General features: G+C 37.0%; 1 protein-coding gene across 2 annotated transcripts; it reads left to right on the top strand.

Annotated features, from left to right (window-relative positions):
- Window positions 1-549: 549 nt before the first annotated feature.
- LOC130548016 (deleted in malignant brain tumors 1 protein-like) lies at window positions 550-15,473 on the top strand. Of its 2 annotated transcripts, XM_057324429.1 has the most exons (12): window positions 550-1,395; window positions 6,655-6,783; window positions 7,252-7,293; window positions 7,435-7,770; window positions 11,266-11,577; window positions 11,658-11,963; window positions 12,041-12,343; window positions 12,465-12,770; window positions 13,622-13,930; window positions 14,034-14,119; window positions 14,221-14,322; window positions 14,395-15,473. In XM_057324429.1, the coding sequence occupies exons 2-7, from the start codon at window positions 6,771-6,773 to the stop codon at window positions 12,157-12,159; spliced, it is 1,128 nt and encodes a 375-aa protein (XP_057180412.1). In that variant the 5' UTR covers window positions 550-1,395; window positions 6,655-6,770; the 3' UTR covers window positions 12,160-12,343; window positions 12,465-12,770; window positions 13,622-13,930; window positions 14,034-14,119; window positions 14,221-14,322; window positions 14,395-15,473. The 2 variants fall into 2 exon arrangements, with proteins under 2 accessions (XP_057180412.1, XP_057180411.1); XM_057324428.1 differs by lacking the exon at window positions 550-1,395 and having other exon boundaries at window positions 1,732-6,783.

The raw sequence follows: 15,473 nt of genomic DNA, 5'->3' as shown, positions 1-15,473 counted from the left end.
GTCCAGTGCTCCTCCACCTGAGCCACTGGGTCTTGCACGCTTGAGACGGTTCTCCGGGCGTATTCATCTTTTTCTTTAACCTGGTGTGCATAAGAGATGTTGCTGAACACTTAAAGTGTATTTAGTCAGCCTTGAACCCTTTGCCATCTGTTTTCATGCCAGCACAATTACCACTAAGCCACTGAGACCTGCAGACCTGTGGCCTCTTGTTTCAGTTTCAGTGCTGTCCTGAGCACGCTTGTGATAATTCTTCGGGCGTGTGTATCTATTTCTTCAGATCTGAACCCCATAACACGTTTGACATCCAATCCCCTAGACCACTGGGTCCTGCACATTCATGACACTTTTCCTGGCCTATTTATCTTTACTTTCACAGAACGGCATTAAATATGATAATGAACACTTAAAAGTTCTCGGAGCCTGGACTTGAACCCTTGGGCACCTGCATTAGGTGTTAGTGCTCTTTCCCCTGAGCCACTGGTTGGGCCTTGTGTACATATATTGTTTTTTTATTTTCTGGTGTATGTGTGTGTGTGTGTTGTGTGTGTGTGTGTGTGTGTGTTTGTTGGGTTTCTTGTTTTGATTAAACAAACTTCAAAGCTGTGAGATTTCAATCAAGACATTTAAGGCAGGAGTTCAAACCCTGATCTACCAGCATTATGTTTCTAGCATCAATTCGCCATCTTGTGGCCAGATAAAGCAACTGCATGCATATGTGTTTATTGCATTGCAGTAAGAGAATTGCTCAAGATTGTTTAAACTCTTTATAATTTATTAAAGACTCTTACATCAAGTCACATTCACATACAATGGACTCTGTACAGGTACAAGAAGTCATTTTACATATAAAATGTAGAAGTGTTGTTGTATTTGGCATGGATAGGTAGTATAATTCAAAAGCACCTTAATTTAGTACAAACCAATGGGCCTATTCATCTTTTTCTTTAACCAGGTGTGCGTAAGAGATGTCGCTGAACACTTAAAGTGTCTTTGGCTGGCTTAGAACCCTCTGCAACCTGTTCTCAGTCCAATGCTCTTCCACCTGAGCCACTGGATCCTGCACACTTGAGACAGTTCTCCGGGCGTATTCATCTTTTTCTTTAACCTGGTGTGCATAAGAGATGTTGCTGAACACTTAAAGTGTCTGTGGCTGGCTTAGAACCTCTGCCACCTGTTCTCAGTCCAGTGCTCTTTCTCCTTAGCCACTGGGTATTGCACACTTGTGACTGTTCTCCAGGCCTATTCATCTTTTTCTTTAACCAGGTGTGCGTAAGAGATGTCAATGAACACTTAAAGTGTCTGAGGCTGGCTTAGAACCCTCTTCCACCTCCATAACACTGTGATCTCCATCACTGGGCCTGTAGACGAGGGGGCAGTGGAGCTCCACTCAAGAGGGTAATACACTACAATTCGATTATTTAAACTACTTATGCGTGAAGATGCTTTATGACACGAAGACGCTGAAGGCTTTTTAATCCCCCGCAATTTCTACTCCAGACATTAAAACATAACAGTATGTTTAAAATCCGTATTTTGAGGGCCCTCTCCCTTTTGTTCTTGTTTGTTTTTTGACCATACAGTTCAACTACCCATGTAACATTCCATATATTTTAGAAAGTAAACATTATGTTAGTGATATTTAGCAGTGTACATTAAATGAAACATTAAATTAATTAGTTTATATTACAATAAAACATATGAACATTAAAATAATTTAGGATTTAATCAGATGTTTGTAGACCTATTTACAACAAAATACCATATATCAATCACCCACAATAAAATAATAAAGAGCAATTTCCATAATTTAACGGTTTTAATTGTTTTTGAAGAAAAAACATTCAAAGTACTGACAATAAACAGTAAAGATGGTGCTCAGTAAGTTATAGTAAAGACACACACGCATACATAGACACAGTGGTGTAGTCTATTTTTTTGTAGTGAGTATACTCTGATTCTCCCCAACCTACTCACCCGACCCAGATCGACAACCCATGAGCACCACCACACTCACGAATGCATATGCCTCTATATGTAATGAAGAGCAAGATTTCAATAGCCAATGACAGCTGGGGGGACTTGCTGGTTTTGTTAATCACTGTCTAACTCAGCCAGTTAAGAGTTTCATTTAGCCTATATGGTATATGTGTATACAATCCCTAAAGCACAGGTTTTATCAGCTGGCAATTTTCAATGCACATTTGTGATCCGTGTGAAAACCCCAAAAGCACTCCCCGTTGTGCATTTCCCTGTAGCCAGCCCCAGTCTTTGTAAAGCTGGCTGCACTGTAGGCGACGGCACCTGGAGATGGTGTGAATCTTTTCCAATTCACTACACCTGCAGTATCAAAACACAATTATGACAGTCACAATTCTGACAATAAATGAACACATCTGGCATCTGTCATCTGGCAACTGCAGACATGAAACAAGATTTAATATCGAGTAAACATAAGCCATTTTCATCAACATTAAAGTGATTTACACTTGCCTGCAAAATGTCAATGGCCACTGCACCATCCTGTGAAACCCTTGTTGTCTTTGCCGGGAGTGTAGGTACCTTCAAAAAGTAAAACATAAAAAAACAACTGTTTATGAAACAGATGCACATAAAATAGAAGAAATAGATACTTACCTTTCAATGTGCACATATAAAAAGACTTTTATAGTGCCAACATACCTTCAAAATGCAAATTGTTGCATCCTCTGTGCTAATCCTAGCCCTAGAAGTGAGAAATTAAATGTGAAAGCAACCATCTCATATGGGTTTTAACGTTATACAACGAACGCTATCTAATACAGATACAAAACGATCATGTACTTTCATTACTGACTGCGTTATTTTAATACAAGCCATCAAAACATAAGTTACGTTAACAGAAGTGTGGTGGATTCATTTTTTTGCTATCCTGTGATTTCAAATGTAGTAAACGTCCCATTAAACTGTCCATTTCCCACAAGCAATGCTTAAAAGCCTGGAAAGTAGCTTTCAAACACAATTTTTCTCCGCACTCATGCATTTTATGGAATAGTCAACATATATTATCTAAGAACAAATCAATGTTTAAAAAAGAATGGTTTGATAATGGGATTATTTTTGTTTCAGATTTATTAAATAGTAATGGTGAGATTTATACTTATCAGCAATTTCAATTTTTTTCAAGGTTGACGTTTTCATCTAGAGAGATATTATTTTATTGTGAATAACATCTCCTCTCAATTGCTTCTTCTTATTAAAACACATCTTAGTTATAACCCAATTGTAAAACAGGTCCCAAATATTGTTATAGGAGGTAGATAGAATTTTCATTAGAAAATGTCTCACCCAATATTTTAGTTGTTGTCTGAATGCATATGGTCAGAGTGTAATCGTTTTTTATTGCGCAATAAGGTAAAGGAAATTCATTTTAAGGTATTGCATAGATATTATCCATGTAATGCTTACATTAATAAGTTTAATAAGGAATTATGTTCCATTATGTTCCATAATACCATTATGTTCATTTTGTAAAGGTGAACCTGAAACGCTTTCACATTTTTTCTGCAGTTGTAGTTTTTGGCGAGATTTTTGGAAGCAGGTTTCTATGCTGATTTTTGATACATTTCATAAATTAATTGTAATAGATGATTCTATGATTATTTTCTTGGACTGTAACACTGGATCTTCTTTAATAGACAAAACACTGAAATTATTGATACTTCTTGAGAAATTTCACCTACATAAAGCTAAGTTATATCGTCTATAGCACCCTCTTTTAGATTTTATTGCATAGATTTAAAGCTGTTTTACGAATCACTTGAAAACAGTTTTTCTTCTTTTATTTCCCTCTCTTTCTTTTATGAATATTGATGTAGTAGGATCTGTTAGGGATACGTATCCTGTTCGTCTTGTGTTGTTTTGTATGTTTTTTTAATGCAGTAAAAAAAAACAAAATAAAAAAGTTCTAAGAGCTAACATCGACGCCATTTTGGACCTCCTTTATTAATTCAAGCGGAGGCGACGTATTTCCGCTCGAGCGCTCCAGTGGAGGTGACGTATTTCCGCTTTTGGGTGGAACTCCACTCGCCCCATCGTCTGCAGCCAGCCTCCTCTCAACAAAGGAGATAACGGCACGCATTCCAACGTCATACGCCAAAGCTCCGGTTTCACAGTCTACACGACATCACTGAAACCGGAGTTTCAAAAAATCTTCATCATAGCCGGAGTTTTTAAAAAAGTTCGGTCTCGGTGACCGGGTACTGGGTTTGCGAGTGGACGAACGGCAAAACCGCATAGAAAAAGCTGCGGTTTTGAAAATACCTGTGTTCGTGTGGACAAGGCCCAAGCGAGAACAAACGCGACTTCAACACGTGACACGGCGGTAGTAAACAAATGAGCGTTTCCTAGCAACGACACTGCGCTACACTGAACGAGACGAGAATGAAATACACTTATGAGCTTTCTATCGCCTTCTGCTGCCAAACTGCTTCTTCCACTGACTGGGCCGAGTGTACCGTTTAAATACTTTACCTTTTTTCTTTTTTTTATTGCCAAGGGTAAATACAAAGAAGTGTAAATTTACATTTCAATCAATGGTAGTTACAATAAATTACAAGTAAATAGGTTGAAAAAAACAACAATAACAAAACAAACAAAAAAGCTAGGAGAAATAAAAAAATTAAACGAGCGACAACAACAAAAAAATTCAAGAAACAATTATTCAGTAAAAAAATAAAAATAATATTGCACAGTGACTTTTAACAAAATATATTAAAAAATAAGCACAGGTCTAAAGTTTTATGGGCTTTAGTGTTTTTAGAATATGAAAGAGCCTGAATGTACTGTTGAGTTTCATTTTTAAAAGGAATAAATGAAGGCTTTTGATGAGAAAATTTGCATCGATGGATATGAAATACTGTAGAATATTGACAATAAAATATTCATTCTTTTTTGTATTACCAAACAACATATCTTTAAACAATAGAGAAAAATTCAAAAGCAAATTATGATTAATAAATTTACAAAAATCAATCCAAAATATTGTGTACAAGGACTTGTTAATGTAAGCATTAATGTAAAACAGTGTCTCAGAAACCTGTTCCTGAAGACACCAAAACACTATTACAAAACATTATGGGGTTGTCTCGCAAATGTAAAGGTTTGTACGTTTTTCCACATCCAAAGAGTGCATGCAACATGCAAGGTCATGTGAATCATGAGGTCATTTGTAAACCTGAATGTTAATGGTTTCAGTTGTTACAAGCCGTTTCATGTCCCATTTGTCCAATGCTGTATACACTGCAAGACAGGTAAAGCCAGGAACATTTTAAGAGTCAAGCGATAATTTGCATTTGTGTACTTGTACAACCACAGAAATATGAAGTTAAAAAATTTCCACCTGGAAAATTGCTAACCGGGAAAATAGTTGACCCAAAACAAAGTAGTTTTAGCTTGACACGCACACATGCACACACACACACACACACGCACACACACACACACACACACACACACGTATGTTTTATTATCTCCGTGGGGACAGTCCGGCGTAAGGTTTTTTATACTGTACAAACTGTATATTCTATCTCCTAACCCAACCCCTAACCCTAAAGATCATAGAACACTTTGTGCATTTTTAGATTTTTAAAAAATATTGTTCTGTACAATTTATTAGCTTTTTTGCCCATGGGGACCTCAATTTTGGTCCCCACGGTGACACGAGTCCCCATTGAGTTGGTGTGCTTCAGGTTTAGGTCCCCACCGGGAAATACAAAGATGAAAACACGCACACACACACACGCACGCACACATCTATACATTATGGGGACTTTCTATAGGAGTAATGATTTTTATACTGGACAAACTGTTTATTCTATTGCCTTCCCCTAATCCAATCCCAAAACCTATACCATCACAGAAAACTTTCTGCATTTTTACATTTTCAAATAAACATCATAAGCCTATGTTTAATAATCCATGTGAATTGGAGTGAGCGGCCATCTGTCCCCACAATGTGAAACTTTTACTATCATTGTGGGGGCATTTGGACCCCAGTGTATAAAAACCAGTAGACGACATGACATTTCACATTTTACTCATTGTTGTAAATTAGTTGTAAATGAGGTTACAATTGTATTTTTCAACTTTTTCCTGAGTTTTTTCAACATTCCCATTTGCATATTCCTTCAACAGCACAAGCAAATTTGCAACAGCCTAAATTTGACCTATTTGAATAGTTAAATAAAGATTTGATTAACAAATGCGTCCGTCTTAGCCACGACAAAGTCTCAAGAAATCGAAGAAAGGAGTGATAGAAAACAACACTTTTTCTTTTTGCATTTCTTAATTCCTTCGTTTTGTTTTGCTTACTTCATGCTGAAACCGTAACGGTACAACAGCTGTGACTTGTAAAATACGTCATATTTTTACATAAATGTAAAAATGCCCAATGGAAGGTAAAACCCTAAAAAGTGAACATTGTAGTTTTTTGTAGCTATTTATAACTGGCATTTATAACACAACACACTGACTGACCCAGTGTAGTCAGATTGATTCGCTCACATTATAACATATTTGTGACTGGAAACAAAATCTCAATCGCAAGTAGTGAAATGTGATGATTCCCCATTTTCTGGCAGTGTGATGGTTATTTTTGTGTATTCGTTATGTACACAGCAGTGAAATGCTTGCTGGAGTCAGAGGGAGGGGCACTGGGGTTTAATGCTGACTTCTGTTAACAAAGATTCTTTATACCTTCGGTCTCTTCACCTGCACAACGAACAACCAAAGGAATGGCATCAAAAGGTTTTACTCCTCTTTATTTTCAGATATTTAGCCATTAATTGCATCAATTGCATATTTTAATACCATTTAAAATGAAGGGACAGTGTGGGAAAAATTAAATGAGATATTAATTAGTAGCCTGTAGTAGTTTTGTTTGGTCTTTAGGGGGATGGCGTAAATTATTTTTAGGGAATATCAACGCTTAGTGTCATAATAAACTTCAGTTAAAGAGATCAGGAAAGATGTTAAACAAGGAAAGTAAATACATGTCCTTTTGTCATTTAACCAGAAAGAGTTTTGTTAATATTCAGAATGTTTTGCAGTTTTTATGGGACTTTTATGAAATGGTCAATTTGTTAAAGTTAATAACTCAGTTTGATTTATTTTTGTGCCACTGACTTCTCAAATTTTCAGTTGTTTTCTATTCACATTGTTCACCATTAGTTCAGTATATTTACAGTATAAAAAATTATCTTTGTCTCTTTTCAGTAATGAAAATGCTGTTCCTCCTAAGCTTCATTCTGCTACTAGGTGAGAGACATTGCACACAAAAAAATTCAAAGTTAGTGTTGGGTTTTTAAAGACACAATGGGTTTTGTCAGAGGCGATAATATCAAATAACACTTCAACTTGAAGATATGCTGAAATGTGAATTGTCGTTCTGATTTACAGATAATGTTGAAAATGCAGGGGTCGTGAAACCCACTCTTGGTTCGATTCAGTTGGTGGATGGTACCAGCAGTTGTTCTGGAAGAGTTGAGATTTACACAGATGACTGGGGCACCATTTGTGATATGGATGCTACTGAAGGGAATATGATCTGCATGGAAGTGGGTTGTGGTCCTCTTTCAGTCGTAAAGAAAAGTGCTTTTTTTGGTGAGGGATCTGGACCGTTACTGACGGATGACCTGAACTGTTTTGGGAACGAGAACTTGGTGATGGAATGTGAATGGGATAACCACACCGATGCATGTGACCACTCAAATGATGTTGGAGTCATCTGTGACCGTGAGTTCATTTAAATGGACAGTTTACACAAATAGAAAAATCTGTCATTCATTTTTCATTCAGACTTATAACAAACAACTTTTCTGTGAAACGCAAAGATAATATGAAGAAAAAAGTGACTGACAGCATTAGGGTCAAATCAAAAAGTGAGACTTTGGACAAATTAAAAAAATTACGTCAACTTATTACAAGCAATTTTATAAGTTTTTCTCAAATAATTTTTATGGCTTGGTTCAAATCAAAATTTATACATTTCAACAAGCCACCATTATTGTGATCAGTGTTTGCTTTAGTTGGGCTCTTATATTTTAATGATAAGTTTTCATTGAGTTGAAGCAATGAAAACTAATATCCATTAGGATCAAGCGATTGGTGACTTATATATATAATTGCTCAGGAGTGTGTTATTAATGTGTGAATATTGTGTGATCCTACAGTGTGAGATTTAAACAGTGGTACTAAAACTCAATCTGAACTAATAGAAACCACTCAAAAAATTGTGAAATTGCTTACTCAGTTATACATGAAGAATCAGTGTATGAATCTCGACAATGGTGACAATCAACAAAAGAAAGCTTCATGCTGCAATGCATGCTGGGTAACATCATAGTACAAAACCCGTTCATGACTCCCAGCATTGCAGTTGATCGGTTTATCTGAATTAATTTTATGATTGTCACCATGTTGAGGTTTGTATGATGACTGTTGATGTCTAAGTGTGCCAAGACATTTATCTGTTTATTTTATCACAGTATCTTTGCATTTAAGAACCAGGACATTAAAATCAGTCATAAAGATCATATTCCACATTATTTAATTTAACTTCTCATCTTTATCAAAGCTTGATAGACATCACAAAAACTTAACTTTAAAGCATCTCTTCTTTTCTTATTAATGCACAAGTGTTCTTATTGAAACACTATTGTAAACACCTAAAGAGAAAAGAGATTTAATTTGTTCAAAGTCAGGGATCAAGAGCCCAACTAAAGCAAACACTGATCACAATAATGGTGGTTTGTTGAAATGTACTTTCAACTTTTTTTTGCATATTTTGCAAAAAACATATTTTTCCATTTGGATTTGAACCAAGCCATAAATATAATTTGAGAAAAACTAATAAAATAGCTTGTAACAAGTTGACCTAATTTTTTTAAGTTGATCCAAAGTCTAACTTTTTTCAGTGTATATTACAAATGAAGGTGCTCCAAAAGGTTTTCCGAAGCGATGACAAACGAGAACCATTTTTGATTCCCCAAAGAACTATTTACTCAAACATTCTAATAAGAACCATTTCTTTCTCACTTTTTTATCATTTGAAGATTCTTTCCCACAACAAAGAACCTTTTGTGAAACAGTAAGATTCTTCGGATGTTCAAAGTTGGTTGGTTCTTACATGGCACCTTTATTTTTAGGAGAAAAAACTGCAGGGATAACATTTTTTAAATTTGCACTCATGCTCTAATCGAGAGATGTTTCTAAAAAATATTTTTCAAAATCTCACATTTTTCTTGATGAAAGTAAAAAACAATTTTATATATTTTTAAAAAACCCTCATTTGACGATAACGCTCAGCATACACGTATACAGCCGTGGAAAGAAAGAGACCATTCCGAAATTTAATTTAATCAGCATTTCGGCCATTCCTGTCCAGTGTCTGTTGAATAGGGATGTAACAATATCAAAATCTCACTGTGCGATAATACCTCGGTATAACGTCCGCGGTACGGTATTTATTGCTATACTTCAAATGACAAATGATGACATGGAAACGGCCCATAAGCATCTTCTTTTCTTAATCCGCTGATCATAACTGTTGCTTGGAGGTGTGAGTTACAGGCCCGGTTTCACAGACAAGGTTTAAGGTCTCAGACTAAAAGGAATGTGTGACCTGTCTTAACTGAATATAACTTGCCCAGAAATATCTTAAAATATATCAGTGCCGTTGTTTTGTCTCAAGATGCTCACCAGTAATGTATTCTTCCAAGGGATTTTCATAAAAGTGACATAACTATAAGCATAGTCCTGGCTTAAGCTAAGCAGTGTCTGTGAAACCGGGCCATAGTATGAGATTGGTCAAATGACCTAAAAATCCTTTTCATAAAATAAAATAATTGCACGAGATGGACCTTTACAAAGGTAACATCTGTTATTTTTTCTAACATTCTCTACATGTTAGGCCTGGAAGACCTATCGTTTCATACAGTCATGTGAGCACGATAATATTGAGACGATTTTGCTATTGCGATAGAACGATACTGTTGAATTTTAATAAAATCAAACCTCAGGAGTGACAAAGTCATCCAACTGCCATGTGAAAGACTGACAGCATGACAAGACACTGTTATAAAAATCCAGGTTATCATAAAAAAATTGTGGAACTTTTCCTAAATACAGTACATGTAGAAATATGACTGTGTTGTATTGCTTTCAAGTGAATATGAACTTGTTTTCTTTGTATTTTGTCAGACCTCAAATACTGCAGAGCATCTTTTCTGTTATTTTCACCTGTTTCTCCAGCTTTCATTTTCTGCAAATAAATGCAAATAGAAACAATATTTTTATTTGAAATTTGGGAAAAATATTGTTAGTAGTTTAAAGAATGAAACAAACATAATCATTTTACCTCAACACATCCTAAAAATAGTCAATTGAAAAAAATGGAAAAATTTGAAATGGTCTGTTTTTTTTCCACGGCTGTGGAATACTGTACATACAGTATATATATCGAAATGCACTAAAATATTTTTTGTTTATGCTTATACATCCACATATCCCAGAAGCAAAAATAATTGACTGAATGTTGAATTAATGTTTAGAATCACCAATTTAACATTGAATCGAGTTCACCCAAAAACTAAAAATTCTGTCATTATTCACATACCCTTTTGTCATTTCAAACCTGTATGACTTTCTTTCTTCCACAAAACACAAAAGAAGATATTTTGAAGAATGTTGTTGACTGGGCCCTATTCACTTGCATTGGTTTTGTGTCCATACAATAGAAGTGAATGGGGTCCAGTGCTGTTCGTTTATCACCTTTCTTCAAAATATCTTCTTTTGTGTTCTGCAGAAGAAAGAAAATCATACAGGTTTGAAATGACAAGAGGGTATGAGAGTAAATGATGACAGATTTTTCATTTTTGGGTAAACTGTCAGTTTAAATCAATCATCTTCGCTATCTGGGAGACTACATGCCCACAAAATTGTGACTAGAAGGAAAGTCTTAACTCTGTTAACCTTTTGCCTAGAAATGTAAATATGTAAATGCATTCTTTGCATTTTCAAGCAGCTTCTTGACGCCTCACCATGAGTTGCTTCTTAACAGTATAAAAGGAGTTTCCAACTGCTCTGGACTCTTTTTGGCTTCTTCATGGTTCAAGTCATCTATTTCAAAAAAAAGTTTCTTTAAATTAGAACTTTGGTTTTGTATTGAAAGACATTCTTATGTTGGTACAGTTCTATATATGTCCACAAAACTAACCTTTACTTCTGTAGCCATCGTCAGGTTATGGGGCGGCAGTAGTATTTGTTCAGGAAGAGTGGAGATCTTTCACAATAGAGTGTGGGGCACAGTCTGCGACAACGGCTGGGACACGGTGGATGCGGCTGTGGTGTGTAAACAACAAGGCTGTGGAAAGCCAACAACAGTGTACTCCAACGCCGCCGTTTTTGGATCGGCCTCTGGACAGATATGGATGGACGGTCTGTCGTGCACTGGACGTGAGGATTCTGTTGAAGAATGTACGTTTAACGGTTGGGGAGTTGTCAGTTGTACCCACGCAGATGATGCTGGACTCATCTGTGCAGGTGAGAGCGATGACCGGCGAAAAATGCCCAATCGTGAGGTTCTGATCTGATCGCCCTTTGACTGCTTGTCTCATCTTTAGAGGTCGCGCTGGTGGATGGAGACGACGCCTGCTCCGGGAGGGTCGAGATCCTCTATCCCAAGTGGGGATGGGGTACGATTTGTGACGAAGACTGGAATCTCTTGGGCGGAGATGTGATCTGCAAAGAGCTCGGTTGTGGGAGCGCTATATATGCCACAACTGGATCTACGTTTAACAAGGGTACAGGTCCAATATGGACATTTAACAAAAACTGCTCTGGGGCAGAGAGCCATGTGAAAAGCTGTTTAGCAATAGGAACGGCAAACACCTGTAATCACAATAAGGAAGCAGGAGTTGTTTGCAGGCGTAAGTTTGACTGATCTATGAGAATTTCGTTTAAACAATTAGCAAAACGTTTACTAAAAGTTTCATTTTTTCCTCAGATGCCAAACTGGTAAATGGGCCAAATAAATGCACAGGAACGGTGGCGGTGCGTTACAACGGAGACTGGGGCTCAGTTTGTTATAATAACTGGGACACTATGGAGGGCATCGTGACGTGACGAGAGCTTAGCTGTGGTCCTCTTAAACAGATATACGCTGGACCCACATATGGAAGAGGACCAGGTCTGGTATCACTGGATGGTTTAGCTTGTACTGGAAGTGAGTCTTCACTTAGGGAATGTCCCTTCCCTGGAATAAACAGCATCTGTACACATTCCTACGATGTAGGGGTTGCCTGCGGAGGTCAGTAAAAGTCAAATCTATTGGACTGTGTATCTCGATAACAAACACAGAATGAGATATTTCTATATACAAAGTATTTGCTTGTTTTTGTCACACTTTGTTGACTTAATGTGTCTCGAAGCTGTGAGACTGGTAGGTGGCGACAGTGTTTGCTCTGGAAGAGTGGAGGTTCTTCATAGCAATCTCTGGGGAACCGTTTGTGACGACAACTGGGATATAAACGATGCAGAAGTCGTCTGTAGAGAGGTGGGCTGCGGCACTGCGGTAGAAGTGAAGAAAGGTGCTTTTTTCGGAAGCGGCGTAGGAAGAATATGGATGGATGAAGTCCAATGCACCGGCACCGAGGGGTCGTTGTTTAACTGTCCAGCAAACCCAGTTGGAACGCACAACTGTGCGCACAATAAAGACGCAGGTGTCGTCTGTAGAGGTAAGCCGGACGGCTTTGTCATAGGATTCTTACATATTCGTAAATAGTCGTTTTTCTCAAAACATTATATGATGTAAAATTGTTGTTCCCAAAAAGGGGGGACCACATTACACAAGTATCACTGCGCCACTGTATGTTGCTGCGCCTGCGTTGCTTGTCAACCACTTTGTTGTTTACGTTTCCGAGGAACTACATTGTTCGGCGGAGCAATAATATCTTTATTAACATCATTTCATGTCAGGCCTAACAACGCTCCTTAACTGTTACAAAATCGCTGCGTCCCAATTCGCCTACTTCTAATATGCCCTTAAAGTATGTACTGCTTTTGTTATGGAAAAGTATATATATATATATATATATATATATATACATTTTAGTGCGTAGCAAAACTGTATGCACGCACTGGGACATACCAAAGATATGAACATACTAACGTGAAACGGAAGTAGCCGTTGTAGCTTAGATGACACACTGATCCTTAAGTGTAACGAACATCAAAATACTTGCATTTAAGTATTTATTCATTCATTATTTCATATGCAATGTTTACTGTATACTTACATTTATTAATTTTATTTTATTAATGCAGTGTAGCATCACTAAACTCCACGCTCTCACGGTGAGCTCTGGGTAATATCAGCCGTTAAGTAGTAGACCATCCGGGTACTTCGAGAATACTAAATTTCATAGTAATTCATACTCAATTTTTTCCCCAATACTATTTAGGACGGATAGTATGCAGATTGGGACGCAGCAATGGCTTCTTACTACTTTATTTGACAATAAATATAGGCCCACTGTAACGTTATATGCTTGGATTTAATAAAAACAGTCATTTCAAATCCTTCAAGAGGTGAGACTGGCGAGTGCGAGCAACAACTCCTGTCAAGGCACAGTACAGGTCTATCACGACGGTCAGTGGGGGTCAATGTGTCACAACGGCTGGGACGTCGCTGATGGTGTGGTGCTCTGTAGAGAGCTGGGCTGCGGTGGGAACGTGCAGCCTTTGCCAAATGCATTTTTCGGACAAACTGCTGGGAAAGTATGGATGGATTACGTCGGTTGCACAAGCGAAGAGTCAAACCTGAGAGACTGCGAATTTGGTGGTTGGGGGAAAAGCACCTGCAGTCATGCATACGACGCAGGAGTAGTGTGCAAAAGTGAGTACAGGTCCAAACCTTACACATACATCACGGTGGACATTTGAACATTGTCATGTGCATTATTCATCACATAGTGATGGACAATTTCTCATTTTAACAGTTATCCGAAATGTGCTCAGGTTTGAAGTGACAGCTTCCGAGGTTAACCCGAACAGCCCGACGGTCAAGAACCAAATCTTGGATAAAGTAACGAATACACATAAAATAACATACAGTGATTAAATGAAACGTTTATGTTATGTTATTGCCATTGGCGGTCTGTAATGTCGTTCATCTGAATGTTACAGTTAAGGCAAGAAATTCAGAAGACGGGAGAATATACGGTCAACTGGAGAATTCAGTCAAACAAGCTAGTGTTTCAGGAAAAAACTATATTTGATCCCTAACAGGTTTGTTCATTTCAGTTGTTCATGTTGTCATTGTACCCTGAACACAGAATTTCAAGTCTTCATTCCACACAGGTTTTCGCATCTTCTCCACAAGCCTGAAGATGATTTCACCCTTCACCCCTTCGCGGGAGAACAGTGGTTCCATTTGGGTTTAGTTCTCAACTTAAAACACAAAAGGCTTTTGACTTTTTAGATGTGAAGTGCATTCATTTCTTCTTCTTCTAAATAAACACATTTATTAAATGGCCATTGCAGTAGAACATTGCAGATGATCCCAAATAAAGACAACAAATAGATGGACGCACCCGCATGGCCCAAAATTAACTTCTGGTCTGTGTTTGGTTATAACATAACAATTTATTTTTTATTTAGTTTCTATTAATCTTTTATTATATATTCATTGTATTTAATTAAAACTACTCGACAGTTATAGATTCTTTGCGTTAGGCACGGGCCACATGTTGCCGCTGAAACCGTATAGAATCTCTGGTTTTAAAATAAGTTTCAGATTCAGCGAGAAAATTGTAACATTTGTTTAAATAGAAGACACAACAAGGAACTACAACACATACTGTTTATAAAGAAAAAAGATTTTGTGTGGCCACTTGTGTGCTTTATTTTTAACAAATGCATTATACACATATATATATATACCAATAGAATATTTAGTATTTAAAAAGATCTCTGCGATGCAACAGACATCTGCAACGTAACTCTTTTATAAAGCATTTCTCAGACTAATTCATAGGAATGTTGAAATTAGATACTGTAGTGCTATCGAAGAACAAGAATACCCCTGCAAAATCTGTCCTGTGCTCTGTTCTCCTGCTTGTATTGTATTCTGATATAGATTTGTTTGCCTGCACTTAACATTCTGTGTCATGCTTAACCTACAATGCACGTAATGTATATGTTGAGAAATTCTGTTAAATTGATCATTAATAATCAAGACAGACAGACTTAAAGAGTACAGACAGTGAAGCAACAATAAACATGGCAAACATTATAATAACATGTATATTGTTACATTATTATAAAAAGTGGAAGCATTGTGCATTTCCTCTCTTGATTCGGAAAGGAAAATGTTTACAGGCATAATTCAAAATCAATAAAATATTTATTCAGTTAATATGATAGTCTCTTTCTCTATA

This window comes from Triplophysa rosa, linkage group LG24, assembly GCF_024868665.1.
Source record: "Triplophysa rosa linkage group LG24, Trosa_1v2, whole genome shotgun sequence".
NCBI lineage: Eukaryota > Metazoa > Chordata > Actinopteri > Cypriniformes > Nemacheilidae > Triplophysa > Triplophysa rosa.
This window is presented reverse-complemented; position numbering and strand designations above follow the sequence as displayed.

Excerpts from the sequence above, each read along its gene's own strand:
- LOC130548016 (XM_057324429.1), top strand. Across the intron at positions 7,294-7,434 it reads AAGCTTCATTCTGCTACTAG|ATAATGTTGAAAATGCAGGG; the intron begins GTGAGAGACATT and ends TCTGATTTACAG. Across the intron at positions 7,771-11,265 it reads TGTTGGAGTCATCTGTGACC|CCATCGTCAGGTTATGGGGC; the intron begins GTGAGTTCATTT and ends TTACTTCTGTAG.